Below are 23,088 nucleotides of genomic sequence, written 5' to 3'. Positions count from 1 at the left end.
TGCGCAGCTTTGCAGCTGGCATATATACGGAATGTATACTATATACTCTATATATATCGCCTTTACATTGAAATTGTAGTGAATTATTAATTAGAAATACAAATCAAATTGATACGCAGCACTGCAAAATTTGTTAAGCCACACACACACACACACGCACACACACATCGACAGCGACAGCTAGGGAAACGCCTTTGAGCACTTGTTATTGTTTTTGTTGATTTTTTTTTTTTTTTTTTTTGCGAAAAATGTTTGTTAAGCTGCTGCTACTATTGCTGCTGTTGCTGCTTCTTCTTTTTACGTTTTCCCTTTTCATTTAGCATGCTTTCAGGCGTTCGCACGGCGAGCTCGACGCCCACGTCGCGTTGGCTCTCGCATTTATTTACTTTTGCTTTGCATCAATATCAATTTTATAAATTTTAATACAATTTAAACTTGGACTACGTGTTTTGGTGTTTTTCTTGCTGCTAGCTGAGCGAGCTGGTTGATTGGTTGATTGGCGCTGCTGCTGCTCCTGCTGCTGCTGCTGCGTGTCGATTTAATTTAGTTTTTAGTTGTTTTTTTTTTTTTTTTTTTTTTTTGCTTGCTATACGCATTCTTTCCACACGCACACGCACACTCACGCATACTCACGCACACTCACACACTTACGCACACAATGGAAGCTGAGCGTGTGGCGCGCACATGAAAATCCTGCGCGACTTTGTTGTTATTTTAGCAGGGCAATTCGCATTGGATTGCCAAAAAATCAAAAACAAAAAAAGCACAAGCCTAAAAACAAAAACAAAATCGGCCACAGCGTAACAGGCCAAAACAACAACAGCTCCACAAAACCAACACAAACACAAACACAAACCCAAACAGCAACAGCAGCGAGCTTCGAGCTTCGAGCTTCAAGCTCCACGACCAGCTCCACCGAGCATCTCCACGAGCAGCTCCAGCTGTGGCCTCCAGTGCGTGGGAGAGCGCCTGCGCTTTCTCTAGCTTCCTTTGCGGCCCAACTGTATTGGTTCAGTTCCGAATCGGGTATACGCACATAGACGTATATATTAATATATATCGGAACTTTTTACATCCTCATTTTTAAAGCAGCTAACTAAAATCTGCGAGATTATACTAATTTTGATCGACAGGATTTTCTATTGTAATTTAAGCAACTAAATATATAGACATATGAATATATATGATTTCTGAACTTCTTACATAGTTATAATCGGTCTTCAATTAACATATATTAAAGATCTGATTTATTATTTATGGTTTCTTTAAATATGAAATGCAAAAGTCAAAAGAAATATATAAAAGTATCTATGGATTTTTCTCAAACTGTTATACAGCAATGGGTATCTGCTTGTCTATCAACTGCACTTTCATTGCTTTGGGTTGATTTTCAATCAGGAAATGGTGTTAGGAGCTGCAAAGATATACCTTTCTAGAAATAGCTCTATATGCATATACACATACATACGCACACACATATATATATATATATATATATATATATATATATATATATATATATATATAGCCTGATCTAGGTATGCCCCTCGGCTCGAGCAATCGAATTAGCACAGTGGAAAGCGCAAATAACCAAAACAAAAAGAATAATGAAAACATTTTTGCACTTGTTGGCAGCTTGGACAAGTGGCAAATTGCATGTTACAGTTGTTGTTGTCGCTGTTGTTGTTGCTGCTGTTGCCACATGTCGTAGTAACTGCAACAAACGACATTTAAGGGTCGTTTGTGTCAACAATAATAAACACACTCACACACACACTCACACACACACTCACACACACACTCACACACGCACACACACACACTCACACAATGACCGCACACACTAAACGTAGCATACTTTTCAGCACAATGTGCTGTGCGCGTCTTCTCTCCCTCTCACTCTCCTTCTATTCGACTCTCTCTCATTACTGCGCTCTCTCCTGCTCGCACGCACGTTTGCTCTGGTTTAGCAAAGCACACGAAAGCTTTGCCTAACAACTATCGATTGCTGTGCTGGTTTGTGTTATCGATATATTTTGTAAAAATCTAATTTTTAATTGAAAATTCACATATGAATTAGGCTAAATTTAAAATATTTTTAAGCCAAATGCTCATAAACCAGATATTTTATGCACATCGATATATGCTTTACAAACAATATCGATAACAAGCAAAGCATCATAGCCAAAGCCGCATTTATGCTTTAAAGCTCATTGAAACATAAATACAAATATATGTGTATATATGTATGTATATGGTCAGGTATATTAGACTCTAGGTATGCAAGTGTGTGTGACTGTGTGCGTGTGGGATTCCCTCGGAAAGCCATCGGCGTTTTGGCATTTTTGCGTGGGCCAAAGCACAAACAAAAAACATTTTGCTACTGTCTGAACCTTTCGCCCACATTTGGCGGCCGGCAAACGTGGCCGTAACTAAATATAGACGACAGCATCTATTGTGGCAGATACTGTTACAGTTACATCTACGCCCACACAGGCAGGCAGGCCGGCAGGCACGCACGTTAACGGTATCTTCGTTGCAGAATTTATTGCCGTGTGTCTTGAAATTAGCGAGCGCCCGCGCCCAGTGCCAAATTCTGACATTTGCCAGCAGGATGCTGCGTGGGCAGCAGCAGCAGCAGCATAAATGTCGGCTTAAAGCAAATGCTTAACGCTTTTCCTTTTTTCCATCAATTTCCTTTCAGTTTGCGCAGTTAGCGAAGCGGAAATTGCCCAAGAAAATGTGCCTGCACCTGCAGCAGCAAATAAGATTTTCATTCTTCTACCCAAATGGCGTTCAACAACCCCTCGAAGTAGCCAGACCCCAGACCCCGGACCAGTCCAATCAAGGCGACTTTTCATACCCTGCTAACCGAAACAGTTCGTGTCGAAAAACTGCAATAGTAAAATTTTGATAAGGCACAGCATCCAACGGGCAACGCATTACCTTAACGAGGGGGGAGGTCGCTGTGGTGTGGGGGGACGGATGGCAGTCGAGCCATTTTGGGGGTTGAGCCAGTGTCGCAGAAACTTGTGGGAGAAACAAACTCTAAGGTACAGTTGCTTAAGGAAAATGCAAATGCAAAAATGCAAAGCCAAGTGAAATATTTGGCTAGAAAACTATCTGAAAATCGATAACAAAGCCAAATACTTGGCAGTAAAATGGGATTATGGAAAATATACTGTATAATATATATAGAGCAACGATATGATTATATATTGTGAGACCAGAACTTGTGCATTATAAGATATGGTTTTAGATTTTAGATGGAAGATCTTAGCATATGAAGGTTTTAGAACATGAAGTTCTTACCTCGAATAATAAAGCTTACATTTATACAGAGGATATTAATTTGTATTGATCTTGACAATATATTAAGATAAATTTGAATTTTCATAGCAATGGACTTTCTATAATATATTATTGGATCATAACATAGCCAAAACTCATTAATACAGCAAATAGTTGACAGCGAAGTTTTCTTTGTCTAAGCTTTTCATTCTCAAAACATATTTCTATGTACAGGTACAGGTATTATATATGCATATATATTACATATTTATACATAATAAGAGTATAAAGATAAATTCACTCGTTTGTAAAAAGCAACATCGACTAACACCAAATAATAAACTTTTTTAAATTTGTTCATAAGAAGTAGAAGGAATAAGCATAATTTGTTAAGCTCTTCTAGCTGCTGCTGCTTCCTGCTTCCTGCTGCCTCCGCCCGCTGCTGCTGGGCCCGGTCTGTAGACTCTAATAGGCTTTACATGCTAAGCCCAGCTGGGAGACGCTGGGAAAGCGCCTTAGCAAACTTTGGAACGTAAAACAATTTAAGCGAAAAATATATAAAGTAAAGCAGAAAATATCACAGCTTAAAGGGGCAGAGCTATAGTAGGCAGACGGGAAAACGGGCTGTGTGTGTGTGTGTGTTTGGTGTTGCAACAATGACAACGAAGCGTGACTGATAACGAAATTGTGGTGCTTATGCAGACGACAAACGACAAACGACAGACATCAGACAACAGAGAACAGTTAAACAGTCAAGCAACAAGGCCGACCGGCCGACCGGCCGGCTGATTGTCTGGCTGACTGCCTGCTTGGTTAGCCGGCATGGAAACCGACGCGTCGCAAGGGTGTGAAGCGGAAAATGTTTGAAAATGCCAGGATATCAAAGGCAGGTACACATGCCCATTGGCTGGCCGGCTTAGAGCCACGCGACAGAGACGGCGACGACGCGGGTTACGTGACACGCATGCCAAAGCATCAAAAATCAATATTTAGCCACTGGCGGCCGCAGCGGCTGCACCGCCCATTTAGCCAATCGAAGAGCACCCACTCGCGCCACACTTGCAACACTGCAGCCGCTGTTCAGGTTGCTCACAAATTGTGGCTTGATTGAATTCACTAAGTGGCTCAAATCGCTTTCAGCCATCCAGGCAGTTAACCACCTCAACGCTTAACGACATTTTCAACTAATTTCGAATCGATAAATATTGTTCGCCTGCATTATTGATAGAGCCATTTATAGCAGTGACATTCCGAAGTGTGCTTTGATGAGTATTTAGAAATAAACTGACCCTGGAGTATATATGTATATAAAGTAAATAAATCTGTTTTTGAAGGACTTAGAGGACTTAGCTCAGCTTCATTCGACTTATTTATAAAGTTAGATATAGATGTGTAAAAGTTAAAAATCATAGTGCTCCAGTTGGGCGTGCACGACTAGAAGATACCGCGCTGCCATTTCAATCATTCTAGTTCTATCAAAGTTGAGCCCAATTTAATTAAATTTAGTTATCAAACAGCCCCAAATCTCAATTACTAAAAATCTTCCAAATAATCTGCAAATATTTACAATTTCAGTACTGGAAGACACATATTTATAATAAAAATGGAAAGCCTCCCGTAAATTCCATTCCATTCCAAATAAATAAAACCAACAACAACAACAAAATAATAGCTGACCCAATTGGAAATTGCAGCTGGCTGGTCTTTCCTAGGAACGCGTGCCAATTAGATTAATATGCAATCAAAAAGCTGCCAATGGCTCAGGCTATGATGATGCATCAGCCGAGTTCCGTCGATGCGTTGGCCACACGTCGGGTCCCAATGCATCATCGTTTCGTTTACATAGCTCACCGGGGGCCCACCCACCGCAGCCTGTTTACATTGGCCGCACTCATTGCAAGAGAAGCAAAAGCAAAAGCAACAGCAACAATAAAGAATGGGTAACTGTTTACTTTTTGGCCGCACTCATTGAATAGGTCAAAAGCGTACAGAGTGGTCCAAACGGTTCACGAATTGATTTTTGTGACTGTCCAGCCACACGGCCCACTGTCCAAGTTCATTGACCTCAATCAAAAATTGTTCTACAGGTCAACTAGACAGATTTTGGGTCAATGACTTTTCGCTGAGCATCCCAGTTGCATTTTAAGGATTTTTTTTTTAGCAACGAAAATGCATGGAAAGGCAAATTGTAAAAGTTATCTTTTGATTCCTTTTTATTTGAATTTTTCTTTCTACAATGTGCTTGGCTCAAAGCTCATCTTATATGTATACTACTCTCTAGAAAATCAAATCCAGCTGTCAAGAAAATACCTTCAATATTACTTGACTTGGCCGAAAGCGTTCAACATTTACTTAACTGATTTCCAGTTGGATGTTTTCTATGCTCTTACTTAATGTTCATAAAATGTGTTTGCACTATATATATGTATATATATATACATATATGTATGTATATGCATATAGATTTTAAAATGCATGACCGGAAACGTGCTGGCCACAAAATGGGAGCTCGGTGCGCGCATGTCTGGCCATGGCAATATGCAATAGTTACTACGGCCAGGATCAGGCGGCAGGGGCTAGAGTGCGATGCGGAAGTGGGCAACATTTGGCCAAAAAAAAAAAAGAAGAAGAAGAAGAGCTTTACTACATAGCTGCTGTAGCAACGAGCCAACGAGCCAACGACCACCCTCAACAAACACATACAGAGGAGCAGAGAATAACACATTATATACTGTGCCAGTTAAACTTGACAGCCAGAGCAACCACAAAAGTCCAGAGGCAGCAGCGAGCGCAGAGTAAATAGCAGCAAATGCAACGATTGCATGCCACATTGTGTATACGAATTCCTAGGCGATGCACACAGTGAAGACTGGCTAAGCCAGCCGCAGTGAATAGCTGACAAGCGACAAAGCCGATATTGGTGATGGAATTCAGAATTCAATTCAAAAAAAGTGAAGAAGAAAAAAAATCTCTATTGCAAAATGGAAACTTAATCTGAAAATGAATTCATTTTAGAAGAACTTTGTTCAGTAGATAGTATAATATTTAGTATCATTAATTTGAATACTAATCTGCCTATATAGAATGAAAACCAGTAATATTAGAAAGGCTTCTCTACTGAATTTTTACTCATTCTCCAGCAAAAATTCTGTTCTAGAGAAGTTTAAAATACAGGTTTACAATCTATATATTCTATATTTACATTTATACATAAATGGAACTTTGGAACTTTATACTATTTGTATAACATATATTATAACATATCATACAAATATCAAGTTCCATAATTCATATTCTACTTTACTGTACATTTCAACAAAGTTCGTAGTTTTTCCTGTCTCTCATCTACCAGTGTCTACTGTACGTTATATTGATGCAATTTGACGTAGGTCATGGAACTTTGCCACTTTTTTTTTGCGCTAATAAAACTCTTCTTCCTCTTCTATGTATATGCATTGTGTAAGTAGTGGAACCAACGAAAAACTGTTGGGGCTTTCGGGACTCTCGAGGGGTGGGCGGTGGTGCAATTGCAGTTGGATCAGGGCGTGTACCGAATACAGACACTAAGGCACACAGGACGCTAGGATAAAAGTGTAGACGAATTCTATTTGTTTGGCTGTTGGCATTTTCGTACAGCGCCAAGTTTCAAAGCAATTGGATGAAATTTGTCTACGATTGCTGTGAACGAAATTGGAGAATTTTATGACTTTGGGCGACTCTCACCTCTTGTATCGTGTTCTCTGGCTTTTTGGTTGACATGTTGAGGAAGCGCTCCTGTGACTGACAGAACTTCTCCGTCTTCTTGTCAAACTTCTTTTTGTTCTCTTTGACACCGCCGATTTGTTTCTTGCGAAAATCCTCCAGCGATTCAATAATATGTTTATCCGCAAGAGTTAGCTGCAAATTGTGAAATGCATATAATGAATATGTGATATATGTAGAGTATATAATATGGTATGCTATGTATATAATATATAATGTTGCAGCACCCACCATTTTCTCGCGTTCATCCTCGATGGTGCCAATAATCGCACCGAAGCGCTTTAAGCTCTCACAGATGACGTTCTCATCGTCGGTCTGAGCAGTGCCGATGCACTCAAAGTTGAAATCGTTTAACAGAATGGCCAACTGTTTCATTCGTGTGGAAAGCACTGCAACAGTAAAAAAAATCACCAGGTTAGAGAAGCTACAAATAGTTGTTATAATTAATATGTAAATATGTATTTATATCTTTTTCTATGTCTAAGTCAATGTCACTTTATTAATCTCTATCTCAATGTATATCCTATTTTCTATTTTCTATCTTTTATGTCTTGTCTCCCATCTATTATCTCTAATCTTCCATATCCTATCTCCTATCTCCTATCTCCTATCTCCTATCTCTTATCTCCTATCTCCTATCTCCTATCTCCTATCTCCTATCTCCTATCTCCTATCTCCTATCTCCTATCTCCTATCTCCTATCTCCTATCTCCTATCTCCTAACTCCTACTCCTACTTCCTATCTCTTATCTATCTCCTATCTTCTTTCTTGTATCTATACAGTATAACTATATCACTACTTTCGTTCACATCTATCTGCATCTAAATCCTCATCTCCAGTCACCTCTACATCTATATCCGTATCAATATTGATTAACATCATATGGACTTTATGGCATTCACTTCACTGATTATTATTATTATTTTGTTTTCATCATTTTTCTTTATTCATTTTTTTTTTTTTTTTTTTTTGTTCGCTTACGCATTAAATTTGCTGTTTTGCCATCCTCATTACACAGACTCCTGGCCATTATTTCGCTGCCCACTTTCACTTGCATTAATTAGCCATTTCTTTTCGCATCGCTATTATTGGCAAACTTTCTTTTCTCATCACTCACAGCAGATTATGCAGGATGTGCAGCATTAAACGCTTAGAGTGTGACAATGGCCATTAAAACGTCACGCAGTCACAACTTCAGATTCAGATTCAGATTCATATTCCAATTCCGATACATACACATATAGAAGGAATGATGTTCGATTGGTTTGATGAGTCCGTCGCCTCGAAGTATCATCACCAGATCTGCGATTTCAATGGCCAATTAGGCATGCTGATAAGCCGCCCAGTAAGCCATTAAAAATCTGTGAGACTTACAACTATATGGGATCGGGCAGTTCGGATATGTGTTAGCCCCTGTCAGCTTTTGATGGGCATACAATTTTTTAATAGCTTGTCTTTTGATTAAAAACCATAAAAAAAAAGTTTAATAAGCCATAAACCAAATGAGTGGGCCGCCTCAGCTCAGAATAGCTGCTGTTTCTTCGCTCTTCTTCTTTAACCTCTCTTATTGTTTTATCTCGCTCTCGTTCTCCCGCTGTCCCTCACTCTTTGTTTCTCTCCATCTTTCTTTGTCTGGAATTGTTGCTTCTGACGATTAAAAACTTCTAAACTTTCTTTGGTTGATTTTTTTCTGCTTCTTCTTCTTCTCCTTCATCATATACGAAATTCGTTTAGTGTCTGATTTGTAGGTGAAAGTTTTATCGCTCGGAACATTTACGATAAACAAAAACAACAAGAAATCAAAAAACCATTTCACGTTGCGTCGGAGCCTAGCGAAACATTTTTCATGCATATTTATTAGCATTATTATTATAACAACGATTATAATAATGAACATTTTCATATCGTTTTCACATCTCGATTCCTCAATTTGTCGTCGATTAATCTTAGACATCTATATATTACATTGTTAGTTATGCCCTGTAGTTCAGCTATTATCTAGTCTCAAATGCAGCTCAATTCAAGGTCAACACACAAATTGAAAGCTTTAAAAGATTATAAATTTAACAAAACAAGTAAGAAGGCTCCAGTCGAGACTGCTCGACTAGGAGATACCCTGAACCCTCCAAGCTGATATTCTAATCAGTCTGGACTTCTTTTATGCACACATACATACACATGCACTTATAAGCACGTGCTCTGCTGACTGCGCAGTTAGCAGCGACTGCGCTTGGGCTGCGCTGCAATGTGGGCAATAATATGAGAATTTATTTGTTGAATAATTTCTTTTGTAGACATACGATCTTAATGAAACTTTCAGAGCGTAATCATATGGTTAAAATATGTGTACATTCCAAAGCACAAGTCTCTAGTACTTGAAAAGTACTAGTACTAGTACTTTTACAAATTGGGGGAGAAGGGGGCGTGGTATCCAAAATCTGCAAATTACAAAATCTTTGTATCCACTAACTTTATATACAACCCAAATATGAAGTCTCCAGGTCTAAAAGTGTTAAAATTATGCTGAAAAAACCAAGTCGATTTTTCGATTATTCTCGATAAAAAAGTTATCGGACGAGTTATCGAAAAAATAAAGCAAACTTGTACTGCCTATGGTATACACGAGTATGCATGCCAAATTTCAGCTCTCTAGCTCTTATATCTTCTGAGATTCTTTTGCTCATACGGACGGACGGACGGACGGACGGACGGACAGACGGACAGGGCTATATCGACTCAGCTCGTCGTGCTGATCAAGAATATATATACTTTATGGGGTCTGCGATGATTCCTTCTGCCTGTTACATACTTTTCACAAAACCATTATACCCTGATTTCCCATTTTCAATGGGTTCAGGGTATAAAAATTACTAGAAATATCGTTAGTAAACAAATAAATTATATATATACAAAAATAAATAAGTATATGCTTAATTATTTAGTGAATGATAGTTGAAAGATAGTTAAGTATATTGCTGTAACCTGATATCTCTCATAAATACTAATATAAGTATCTATAAACAATATAAGTATCTATAAAGATAAATGCTTCCTTTTTATAGCAATTATAATTGAGTTATGACTAAATCATCAATAAATTATATATACTCATTCAATGTATTCAAAAACTCTACATTGTTGGAATGATCGAATTTTCCTGTTCTGCAACAATTATAGATGTTTATATATAAAGAATTTATTAATTCCAACTTTAAGACGGTCTCAGACATAGTTTTTCTCACTCGCCACGCCCCTAGGACATTAAAATTTCTCTTGTTGCTGGGCCAGTCAGACTTATAGACATAGTAATACTAATAGAATTAACCCATTGAAATGGGGAAATCAGAGAATAATGGAATATAAGAGAAATGAACATAAGGATATATATTATACATATAGGTATATATGCAAAGCATTTCGCTTGAGAATTTGTTGATTATAAATTAAAGTTTATTGCCATTATTCAATGCGATTATCTAGAATTTATTGCGATCTATGTGGATATTTAATGTGTTCATAACGATTTATGAAACTTTTTTTTTATAATTTGTTAATTTATTGGTTAGTAAATGTATGCTAATTGTCATTCGTCTAATATGTTTTTAGTGTATAAACATGTAAATGCAAATGTATTACAAATTGTTTATTATAAGCTCATAAATAAAGAAATGTTAAATGTGTTATTTCATAATGAAATTAGTATATACATACATACATGTATGTATATTAAACTTCCGATATAAGAAACTATACATATATTCTTGCTTTTAAGACTTATCCTCCTCAACGAGTTGAATACGCATTAAAATCAACGCTAAAAGAAGCTCAAAATCTTTAAATAGGTCACGCACACAGATACCAAACTTTAGAGTACGGATCCAGATTTTAGCATACGCAGCATCCAAAAGCGCAGACCCAAACATACGCAATGCTACAAATATATATACGCCTTATACATACAGACAGCAATAACAAGAAATACACAGCGAAAGATTCTGGGCAAAGAGAAAAAACCCAAATTGTTTATGTCGAGAACTCGACCATAAAATACCCTCATATATGTATGTAGGTATACATATACATATATATACATATATAACAAATCCAAGTTTATTAATCATAAGCTGTTGACTCAACTTTCATGAATGTCGCAAAGAGGGGCGTTTCTATTATGTTTATCACTAAACTTCGCCGTTCAACTCAGTCGAGCTGCATGAAAATAGCTGCAAATAATTATATATTCATACTAAATAAAAATACACATGTATATATAGTAGAACAAACATGTGTATTTGCACCTATACGCTGTACGCATATAGCCCATGCATTTATTATTACAGGGTATACTGATGCAAAGAACTCATCGAAGAAAGCAACCTTCATGTCTGTTTTTTTCAGCTTTAGCATATGCGCATGCGCAGCTTCGGCGTTGGCGTTGGCGTCTCTGTGAGTTATAATACCACTAGCAGAGAGTATGCACGATTTCCTCTTAAGCTACGTAATGTCCAAGCGAAAAGAGAGCCAACTCAGCTGCTGGGTATAGACAGTATATGCATATAGTGGAATATATGTATATACATACATATATAACTGCAATCAAAATATTCTTCACGAAGTATTTTACTGTTAATGGGCCGAAAAATGTGTAAAATAATTTCAAGATTTTCGGAATAGATATTTTGAAACAATCAGAAACTCATATGAGTCTTTTAGGTATAAGATATGAGGAAAGAATATATATATATATATTTGACTGGAACAAAGCCTGTGGACTCATGGTATATAAGTGAGGATCACTTGACTAGACCTTTGTAGTTATTTGAGTTTCAATTATTCATAATATTTGTTTATTTATAAATTAATCATTCGTATTATTCATAATTTCAATTGATAACATATTCCGAGAATTTGTTAAGTTGGCGAATATCCCCTATAAGATCACTTCCTACGTTTGCCAACAGCTCTCTCTTTCTCTCTCTCTCTCTCTGCTTTATAGCTTTAACACTCAAGTACGTCTAAGCTCTATCTTCTAAGGGTATTACATATTCGTTATGCTCATACCTTGCTTTTTTTTACTTTAGTATTTCTGTGTTTATTTCCTTCTGCTTTGTTCGTTTTTGGCATGTTACAAATCTTTCGACATGGCTAAGGTCATTTCTCTTACTTTGGCCTACATATGTATCGTTCATATTTGGTCTTACTTGTGGAGCGTGGATGCAAGCTTCGGCTTGATCCAGCAGCGCTCTGTGCGAGAGCCGAGAGCTGAGCGTGGCTCGAAACGTTTTATGACATCAGAGAAAAGAGAAGCTGCTGCCGAGTTCTGTGCCGGCTCTGGCTGACGCTTGATTAATTGCATAATTTCAGTTTAAATTACACAAACAATTCATAAAGCGAAATTATTAATTTAAGCACACACGCCCAGCGCAGAATAAATGCAATTTTCATTTTATGTCTGCATTTATTTATTTTATATGCTGTGTTTTTTTATTCTGTTCCATTAATTTCAGAGTAAATAAATCGCAGCCCAATTGCTCGTTAGCATTGTGAGTTATGCATGTAAATATATATATATATGCACATATATAGGTAGATTATATAATATATGAATTTAATAATACATGACAATCGATTAAGCAATCAACGATAAGCACTCGCTCTACACACACGCACACGCACACACACACATACATATGCAATTATTATCGTTACGCTTTTATCAACAGCAACAAATGCAAACAAAATTGCAATTCCTATTGCATAATCAGTTGATTAAGCAAAACATATTTCTAATGGCTGTAATTAGTTTTCTCTGTTTGTTTTTGTTTTTTTTTCCCCCCCGTTATGAAATAAATTAATAATAGTAAATTATTCTCTTGTTGCTCAACTCAAATGCAAATGCAAATGCAAAACAGTTATTCATAAAGTCCCCATAATTTGCAAAAATATTCAATTATATTCTCATTTCATGCAATAGATGTGAACAAATAATTTAGAGGTAAAAATCTATGGAAAATACAGGGCATCTGAATAGTAGTAGCTCTGAAACTGTAGATGACAGAGTTTTTAGCGATTTGATTTAGTTGTTGGACAATCCTTTGAAGGAGCTTATATCTGATTTCAGTAAAACGAAAACTACACAGAGCACATATACTCTTTCACATCTTGAACGAGTATCTTTAAGATTTGCAGTGCTGATTCATCATAGTAGCAATAGTGCATATAATATAAAAGTAAATATTATTATATATGTATATCAATTTTCTAAATATAGAAATACTAAAAAAAGAAAAGAATAAATGTTATATATTTATATTTACTTTATATGATTAATTAACTAAGTCACCGATGTTATCAGAAGAGTCCAAGTTATAGCTAAAGTCGACTATGGCACACCAACTGCCGTTGCATTTACCGTACATTATGTGCATTTTGTTTTAGCTTTTGATTTTGTATTTGTTTTCGCTCTTTGGTTTGCCTCGCCTTGCTCAAATACCCTGTACTCTGAGGCATCAGTCAGCCTCTAAGCACATACATATATATATATATATATATGTGATTCATATATGTTGGTGGACAATCAGAGTATGACCTCTCAGCACGAGCTTGCCTATGAGTCAAAGTACGCTGGCGGAGGGAGTGCACTAGCCAGCTGATTACAGGGTATCCCTTTAAGAAGCAGCTAAGACTGGTGTATTCTTGTTGTTGTTGTTTTTGTTTTGCTGCTTTGCGGCTGCTTAACGCATCGCTGCATCATTGCCGCCGTTGTAATTGTTGTTGTTGTTGTTGTCCTCGTCGCTGTCGTCTGATAAACCGTTAGCTCGACTCTACGCTCTTAACACCATTCAGTGCTGCAGCCGCTGCCTCTGCTCCTACCTCTACCTCTGTCTCTGCGTCTACCGCTGCCTCTGCTGTTTCACCCGTCTTTGCGTAGTCATTGCGAAAGTGCAGCCGCCCTCGGGGCTGGGTCCAACTTTCTGCAGAGGCAGCCAAGACCAACCGTCAACCATCAACCGTCATTGTCATTTGTCAAACGCCACGCGGCGTTTTATGGAATGCACAAATATACACACAAACACACACACACACACACATACTCATGCATACAGGCGCACGCACGCACAACAACAGAGCAGCACACAATGCAGCGCACAGCAGCAACAACAACAATTGCATGCATATACAAAATATATATATATATATATATGAAAAAATATGAAAAAAGTATGAAAAAAAGAGAGCGAACCCTAAAAAAAATATAACAGAAAAAAATCATACTTTAGCGGTACCTTAATGCAAAAAGGGGCGTTGCCGTGCTGCCAAAGTGATTATGAAAAATGCACAACACGCGCAACGAGCTGCTGCAACAACAACAACAACAACACCACCATCATCATTATGATAATCAACAACAACAACAAGAACAAGTACGGGTAAATAAATCAGAAACTCTGAATGAACCACGGAGCAGGACCCGCAAAAGGAACTGTGAAAATTAGCCGAGGCAGAATAAACAACAAAAGCAAAAAAAAAAAAAAAATGAAAAAAATTCGTTTTGATCGATGTTCACGCTTTTGCAAAAGTCAGTTCACATTATCAAAAATATTATTCAAAATTATTTGCATTGTTAATATGCAGGCATCAAAAACAAAAACAAAACCATTAAATATCTGGGTAAACATGATCGACTTTTTGATATATTGAAGTTCAGTTTGCTAAATACATCAAATATATATTATGCAAAAATATATGTATATTATTAACACATTTAAAGCTAACATAAGTTATGAAACGATCATACAGCAAATATGGCTTCTGCAGTTCACTTTGTGCTTTAGCTAATTGCATTTTGGGCTCTTTTGAGTTCAAGCTTAATTAAAGATCACAAATCGAGATTTATAAATTTCTTTCCCTTTATCCCCTTTTCTCTTGTATTTATGTTTTTGTTTTATTTTATATGACCTGCATTGCTTTATCTTTATCTCACTCTTCCTTTGTCTGTCCTTCTCTCTATATAGCTCTTTCTCGCTGTACATATGTCCTTCGTTTCTTCTCTCTGTTTCTCTCTATATCTGACTCCAGCTAAGTCTTTATGTGTCGTCCTATTTCTTTGTGTGTCTCTCTCTCTCTCTTCTGCCTCTGTTTTTCTCTCAATCTCTCTTTATCAGTTTCTATATGCAGCTCTCCCACTCACGCTTTCTCTATTTCTCTATATTTCTAAGTCTCTGTCTCTTCTCCGTCTGTTTATGTCTCTCCTTCTCTTTATTTATGACTATTTGTCTATCACTCTCTTTCCCTCTGACTTTCATTCCTTCTCACTCTTTTTGCACTGCATGTTTCTAAAACTCTCTATGTCTCTCTGTGTCAATATTAATGTATCATTTTCTCACTCTCTCTCCAAGCCCCCCTCTCTCTCTATCTATATATATCTTACTGTCTTTATATTTAACTCTCTCACTGTCTATTTGTCTCTCTTTCCAATTCTTTTCCTTTGTCTCTTTCTCGCCCTCTCTCTTTATACTCCCCCAATTCTCTCCCTGTCCCCCCTTTCTCCCTTCCATTCCACTCAATAGCCCTAATTACATCGCTTGACATTCAATCTGTTGTCCAATGAAATTTGATACCAATCAAATTACCATAAATCACTTTGCCACACTTAATACATTATTTACTACTTATCGATATAGCCAAGTCTAATGAATTCTCGTAAACGCACGTAATAAAATACGTTTCACAATTTTTTACTTTTGTATTTTTTCAGTTTCGCAATATGAATAAAATTAGAGATACAGTTATGACCAAAAATAATTCTAGGCACACAACTCTATTCAAGATGAGAGAGAGAGAGAGAGAGAGAGAGAGAGAGAGAAAAAAACAACTAAAAAGTTTACAAAATTCATAGCAACAACAACAACAACAATCATCAAGTTTCATTGAACTTCTGTTTGTTACTGTTGTTGTTGTTGCTTTTTCGGTTTGAGATATTTTGCTTGAATGTTTCGGTCAAACGAAGACTATCTTTAGATTTTACGAGTGTGTGTGCCTGAGTATGGGTGTGTGTGTATGTGTGTGTGTATGTGTCTATCTATCACAAGTGCACAACATGTCAAAATAATAAACGAAAATAACTTGTCACTTGTTGGCGAGGCGCAGAGTGAAAGAGCGACAGTTAAGACAGTTTAGACAAATGGACAGACAGACAGTCGCACAGAGGCGGTTGGCGGTTGTATTGCTGGGGCCGTGTGTCGGGGGCGTGGCATGATGTACATATGTCATTGCTCCCGGTATTATTAAATGGTCACTGTATCTATTGCCCTCTCTCTGTATGTGTATGTGTATGTGTGTGCGTGTGTGTGTGTGTGTGTGTTGTCATCGGCGCTTGTCAAATTGTAGCCTAGATTTGATTTTTATTTGTTTGTTCTTTTCATTTTCGAGTTTGACTGCGCGTGCGTGTGTGATTGCCTGTATCTGTGTGCGTGTGTGTGCATTTGATTGACGCGTGTAAATTGACACCAAAAAATTGGATAGAATTCAATGTCTGGGACTCAACGGCCCACGGCCCACAGGCCCACAGGCCCACAGTTCACTTGTTTATCATCAAAATCATAATCATCAAACAGCAGAAACTTATAATTCTGTTTCGTTTTCTATAATTATGATTATAAGCGAGCTAACCGAATCAACGGTTCTTTTGTAATCTACTTACATTAGCGGTAATTTTGGTTTCTCTTCCATCTCCCTCTCACTCACGCTCTCTTTTACTGTTCATCAGACAATTTGCTCTCTACATTATCTACGTACATATGTATGTGTGCGCACTTGTAGTGTGGCCAAATTTAATGAACTTTTCATTTTGTTGCATTGCATTGCTGTTGCTGCTGCTGCTGTTGCTGTTCCTAATTTTTGTATTTTTTAAGAACTTTTAATTGGATTTACCTATTAAGCGGCAAGCAAGCGCCTGCAAGCCGCGCACAATTGATGAAAATTGTTAAGCTCTGCTCTAATTGGTTTCGGCTACCTCCATTCTATACCAAACCGAGCCGCAGCCGCAGAAGCAGCTACAGCTACAGCCACAAGCACGGCCATAGCTGAAGCGCTGGCTTCGCTTTGGCCACGGCAAGGGGAAGCTGGGGAATGCGATGGCATAGCTAATTAGGCGTAATTAAGTGCGCCGCGTACAGCGAGCGTTGCGACCCACAACAACTCGCCTGCAATAGCCGCCGCAAAGGCCAAGCCCAAGCCCAAGCCCAAACCCAATCGAAATCCCAAGCTCGAGCTCGAGCCGAAAAAGAAGCGAGACCTGCAGTTGAGGATCTAATTGAAAGATAGAGACAAAGTGCAGCTAGTTCGGAAATTACCTATTGGAAAAGCGAATAGTATTTAGTTGCGATGAGTAATGCAAGGCAAGAACAAGAAGACAACTGCTAGATACCCTGTAGACAATATAAATATGCATGAATACAGATTTTACATTTTCTCAAATCATATTCATTAAGAATAGTATTATATGTAACTACTTAAATATCAAATATTTGTGTGCAGCACAGAATAGAATATATATTCCACAGAAATAATATTATATAACTACTCTGATATCAAATATATAAACAAATCAAAATTATATGAAATACTCGTAAACTAAATGCAACGTTTGGGCGTTTTTTTTTACGAATATATGTACATAAATAAATAAATAAAATAATATATACATAAATACATAAATGTAAAACATAACATAAAATTAACCTAAAGTTTTTTTTTTATGAGAAAAATTTAAAAAAAAAATTTTACATTTTTCTCAAAAGTTTCGCAATTTGTAAAACAAAAAAAAATATTTATATTAAATAAGAAGTATATATAAATTAAAAGAAATAAAAATAAATATGTAAAAATATATGTTTCCCTTTATATTCACTTCAGACTATATTCTATATATTCTGTTTATCAAAAAATTTCACTGGTCAAAACCTAGTGCCCGATCACCCGATAATTTTAGCTGTTGATTATGAAACTTTGATCAAAACCTCTTCTTCTTCTCTTCTTCACTTTAAGCTTTAGCAAATGTCACAATAAATTTACGAAAAGAAGAAGACTTCAATATTCTCACATGAGCTGCCCGCAACAATTTTCACTTTCTTTTAGTATATTTAGGTATAAAACCAGCACAATATTTCCTATAAATGCACAAAGAGAGATATGTATACAATTACATATAGATATAGATACATATGTATGCATATAAACATGTGTGAGTTCTGGTATTTATCTATGGATGCGTTGCTCTGATGTTTCAATGGGGCGTATACTTGTTATTTATTGGTTCCGGATAAATACATTGCTCGACTTGGCGGCTACTTAATTTTTGTAATTGACCTGCACTGTCAGTGACGCCAGCAGAGGCAGAGGCAGCAACAGCAGAGGTAGCACCACCGAGAAGCAGAGCTGCCCACGGGGCCCAAAAGGTTGGCTCGTTGATCCACTTTCAGTTCCGTTTCATGGCTGTTGTTGTTGATTTGGAAGAGTTTTTGCAGTCGACAGTCGTCGGCATCTTGTCATCAGTGTCAGCCTTAGTGACAGCCAGCTCAGGCATAAGCCGAAGCGGTACATCAGCAAGAAAGTGAGCGAAAGAGAGGCATAGAGCAGTCATTCAGTATTGCTGCCACTGCTTGTCAACAGCAGACAGCGTCTGCAGCAGCAGCAGCAGCAGCCACCACTGCGCCCATTCTGGCCAATATAGGGCAATAATACTCCTCTGCTATATGCATATTTGTAGGGTATAGACGTGAACCTAAAAGGGGTTTACTAACTAATCGAAATATTCTATTATTAATGGGACTGTGATAAATGGCAATTAAAATTTGTATATACGAAAAAATATTTAAATAAAATATTGTACATCTATTGGGTAGTCGAAAAACTCTTTTGATTTAATAAAGTTTATTAAAAATATTTAAAAATATGATTTGAAGTTTCATTACAAATACGAAAAGACTTTTTCGACTACCCAATATATTGATAAATTCATTGTAAAGTTGGGAAAACTAAATATAACTAATATTGAATTTTTTATAAAATAAAAGAGCTTTTATTTTATAAAAAAATCAATATTAGTTATATTTAATTTATTTATTATTCATTTATTATTTTATTTGAATTTATTATCAAAGAAAAAAAACACAAAAATTCAAATTTAAAGAATTTCTAAATTTTTGATTATTTATATTATTATATATTATTTTATATTATTATTTATTATTTTATTCAAAACATTTCTGCTAGAGCATTCACAACTTGAGTATGCTGCAGCTGGCAAGTGAGTTTCTAGTTGTTATTAGCTTTTAAACTAAGAGCATTGTATATTGTATTGTATATTATTGCCTGTTTCCGTTATGAGGTGCTCTGAACCTGGAGGTTGAAGGTGTAGGCAGAAGGCAGAAAGGCAGACGCCAAAGAGACACACAACAGCCGGAGAGAATAAAACTACAGAAAATTAAATATATACAGCAGACCGAGTTGATTGGGGGCAGACGCCGATGACGTTGACTTGACGATGATGATGTGAATGTAGATGTAGATGTGAGTGTGGATGTGGATGTGGATGTGGATGATGTTGCGGCTGTTGATGGTGACGCTGTGAAGTGCACTTTTATGCGAATATATATACATACATATTTACATTATATATACATATATATATATATATATATAAATATAGCAAGCACTTAGACAGCTGGGCGTAGGTCGAGCACACACCTCTCTTTAGTGCCGTTGTCTTTTCATACTCAACTCAATTAAATTAAATTGTGTCATATATACATACAGATACACATACCTATATACACATTTATGTATATGTATTTGTGTTTAGGGCATATCAGCATTAAACATGTGCAATAAAACCCGCTGACAATTATGGCAAATAATGGAGTGCGGATTAGGTCATGCATAGCCAAATGGCCAACGACTCTAACGGAGCAGCAACTGTAGCTGCCGCTGCCGCCGCTGCTACCGCCGCTGCTACCGCTGCTGCTGCTGCTGCTGCTACTGTTATTGCTGCCAATGACCCAAAGCGTTCAATGAACGTCGTACGCAACAATTCAAAACAACAAAAAATCAGGCATTGACATTGTGAGAGCCGTCGCATTGCGTAAAAGATACAAAAAAAAAAAAAAAAAAAAAAAAAAAAAAAAAAAAAAAAAACTGCAAAGCGAATTTCAAACGTTGCCTCGCGGCGGCTGTGTTTTCATTTTTGTTCAGACGAATGTCAAAGCCACAGCTATGTCCTACCCAACCCACACACACAAACACACAATCTGTCTCTCTCTCTCACACACACACATTACTACACCCCACTTTATGTTTTTGCACTTCTGTTTTGGCTCACAAAATGCGCCAAAGTGGAAAATCGTTTACGATCATAAAACCGATAAACGCAAATGAGAGGGAGAGAGAGAGAGAGAGAGAGAAAGACAGAGATACGAGATGAGGTGCGATCTGTAGTTCAAAAACTGGGCATGGCACGTTACTGGGTACACTCGCGGTTACTCGTTTATATTCATTTGGTCTGTGGAACTAGTTTTTGCTTGCTGTTCTTCATATTGTTGTTGTTGTTGTTGTTATTGTGCTCTAGTCTATACAAATTGATTGTAAGTCAGTTGTAAGACTACAGCGAAACCTTGCCAATGTCAAATATCGCAGATAATCTGTAGATAATCCTTAAGATAAATTGAATCTTATAGTAAAAGATGCAGCTACTGTTTGCTTCAGCTAAAAAATGCTCTCAAATTCTGACATAATTTATAATGAATGTTTTAATTCTATAATATATATAGATCTATAGAAAGTTTGGCAGAATATGATATATGTATGATATGATATGTGTATATATAGAGCGAAGGACTACGCCATGAATGTCGAGATAAAAGACGGCATCTAAGGATTAGCTGAAGATTATAAAAATTATGTTTAAGCGTTTCGAGGATTTCTTAAATATGTAATGGGGGACTTTTATGATAGATTAAAGATAAATATAATTTAAAAAAAAAAACGCAAAACTCTTTTGGCAGACAATTTCAGCTTTTTACCAATGCAATTGCATTTAACTCTCTCTGTCTCTCTATATCCCTCTCATTTCACAAAAGCAAAAGTGAAATTTAAAAACACACAATTTCAATACAAATATAAAAACAACAAAAATTAGCAAAACAACAGCCATAAAAATTGTCAACGCTTCTAAGCGCCCCAAACAAATAAAAGTGAAAATATTACACACGAGCTTATAGCTAGTTATTTGTTGTTGTTGTTGTTGCTGGTCTCTAATTTGAATACTAAACAAAGAGCCACAGCAAAAATGCAGCTTAAAAAAAAAACGACAAATTTAAATAAAAATACAACAAAATATACAAAAAATATGACAAAAAGTAACAGTGCTCAAAGTGGAAGTAGCCGACTAAATGATACTGTGTAAGAAGTAAGCAAACTAATTTATACTTTTATTATGTATTTGTTAAAATTTTTGTAACAAACTTTTTTTGCCCAAAATCTCAAGGGAAATGTGAAAAGATTATTGTTTTTTATTTTATTTTTTTTTTTTTTTAATATTGAGCTCTTTCTGGATATAAATTGCTCTATACCAAGGAGCACCTGTTATTTTGAAGAGAGAAATAGATTAAATAAAAGAGTTCGGCAAGGGCGTACTAGAAAATATCCCAGGGTTTATGGGGAATTGTTGAAAACTATTTCAATCTTGTCTTACATTTATTCATTATATATGTTTGTTATTATGGGGTAAGACATCTACATTTTTTTCAGAAAATAATACAATAATAATAATACAATAATAATATATAATACGTAATATATATGTGTATTCTCATATAAATCATTATCTAACTGGCCAACAATAACAGTACCATAATCCATGCTTTTATTAAATTCAGTTTTCTTTGATCATAATACCCTAATGTTCACCCACTTACCGCTGTGTACAGGGTATTTAAGATATGCGAGTCGCATAACATGAACTTGCGCTTTTTATTCGCCCATTGGCTTTCTCGACTCGACTCGACTCGACCGGTCGGTCGGTCGGTCGCGCCAGCACTTTGACATTTGCACACATGACCGCACTGAGCCGCCCAGCCACGCCCCTTGCCCACTTAAAGAGCGAAAATGAAATGCGGCCAAGCCGACTAAGCGGCTACCCTGCTCTGCCGCCGCATGCATTTAACGTTGCACGCATCTTAAAGATACTTTTTTCTCTATTACTATCTAGCTTTTGCTGTTGCCGTTGCTTCTGCTTTATCTGCTTCTGCTTCTTCTGCTTCTTCTTCATTATTGCTTGACTATTTCACTTGGCAATTAGTCGGCCATTTTCATTCATAATTGCCACATGACACGCATAAGTAGCTGCCTCAAATGGCAACCACATCTTCCATCTTCCATCTGCCCTCTTCCATCTGCCATCTCCATCTCCTTCACTCAGCGCCAATCTTCAATTCAAACTGAGCTCATCTCATCTGCACCTCAGCGTGGCCGACGCCAGCGCCAAACCTCATTATGATCATTAGCACAGCTCTAATGCCATCAGTCTGTCCAGCTGTCAGCCCAGCCAGTCATTCAGTCATTCAGTTTGAATATATTTGTATCTTTAGCTATTTGTATTTGAATCTCTTCTTCTAGTCATGCGACTGGCACTCAAACTCAACTGTTTTCAGAACTGAATCTGATATTATGTATATAATGAATGAATAGTATATATTTAGTATATATATGTTCTCGTAGATGCATTCTTAGTCAGAGATAAGTTATATATATTATATATAGATCATATATCATATATCATATATCTATAGATAATATACAATGCATAAATGCTAATATATATATATAAGAAGAATCTATCTAGAAAGTAGTTTTATCTTTACTAAAGACTGTTTACTGTCTTTAAATATTCTTTAAAAATATCTTATCATTAAATTTGACAGCTAATTAAAATTTTGTTGTGTTAAGGACGTAACTTAAATGGAACTATGAATGAA

At 36.7% G+C, this 23,088-nt stretch overlaps 1 protein-coding gene across 2 annotated transcripts in view; it reads right to left on the bottom strand.

The window, feature by feature from the left end:
• Positions 1-23,088, bottom strand: part of Graf (GTPase regulator associated with FAK) — a 63,128-nt gene that overhangs the window by 7,824 nt on the left and 32,216 nt on the right. For both annotated transcript variants that reach the window (XM_018014342.2, XM_018014343.2), the window contains exons 3-4: positions 7,285-7,442; positions 7,015-7,188 (exon numbers count right to left, since the gene is read on the bottom strand). In XM_018014342.2, the coding sequence (XP_017869831.2) occupies positions 7,015-7,188; positions 7,285-7,442 (332 nt within the window). The remainder of the gene's footprint in view (positions 1-7,014; positions 7,189-7,284; positions 7,443-23,088) is intronic.

Source organism: Drosophila arizonae, chromosome X (genome assembly GCF_054131065.1).
Source record: "Drosophila arizonae isolate 15081-1271.41 chromosome X, UAZ_ARI_1.0, whole genome shotgun sequence".
NCBI classification, from domain to species: Eukaryota; Metazoa; Arthropoda; class Insecta; order Diptera; family Drosophilidae; genus Drosophila; species Drosophila arizonae.
Note: the sequence above shows the minus strand (reverse complement) of the source record. Positions and strands in the feature narration are given on the sequence as shown.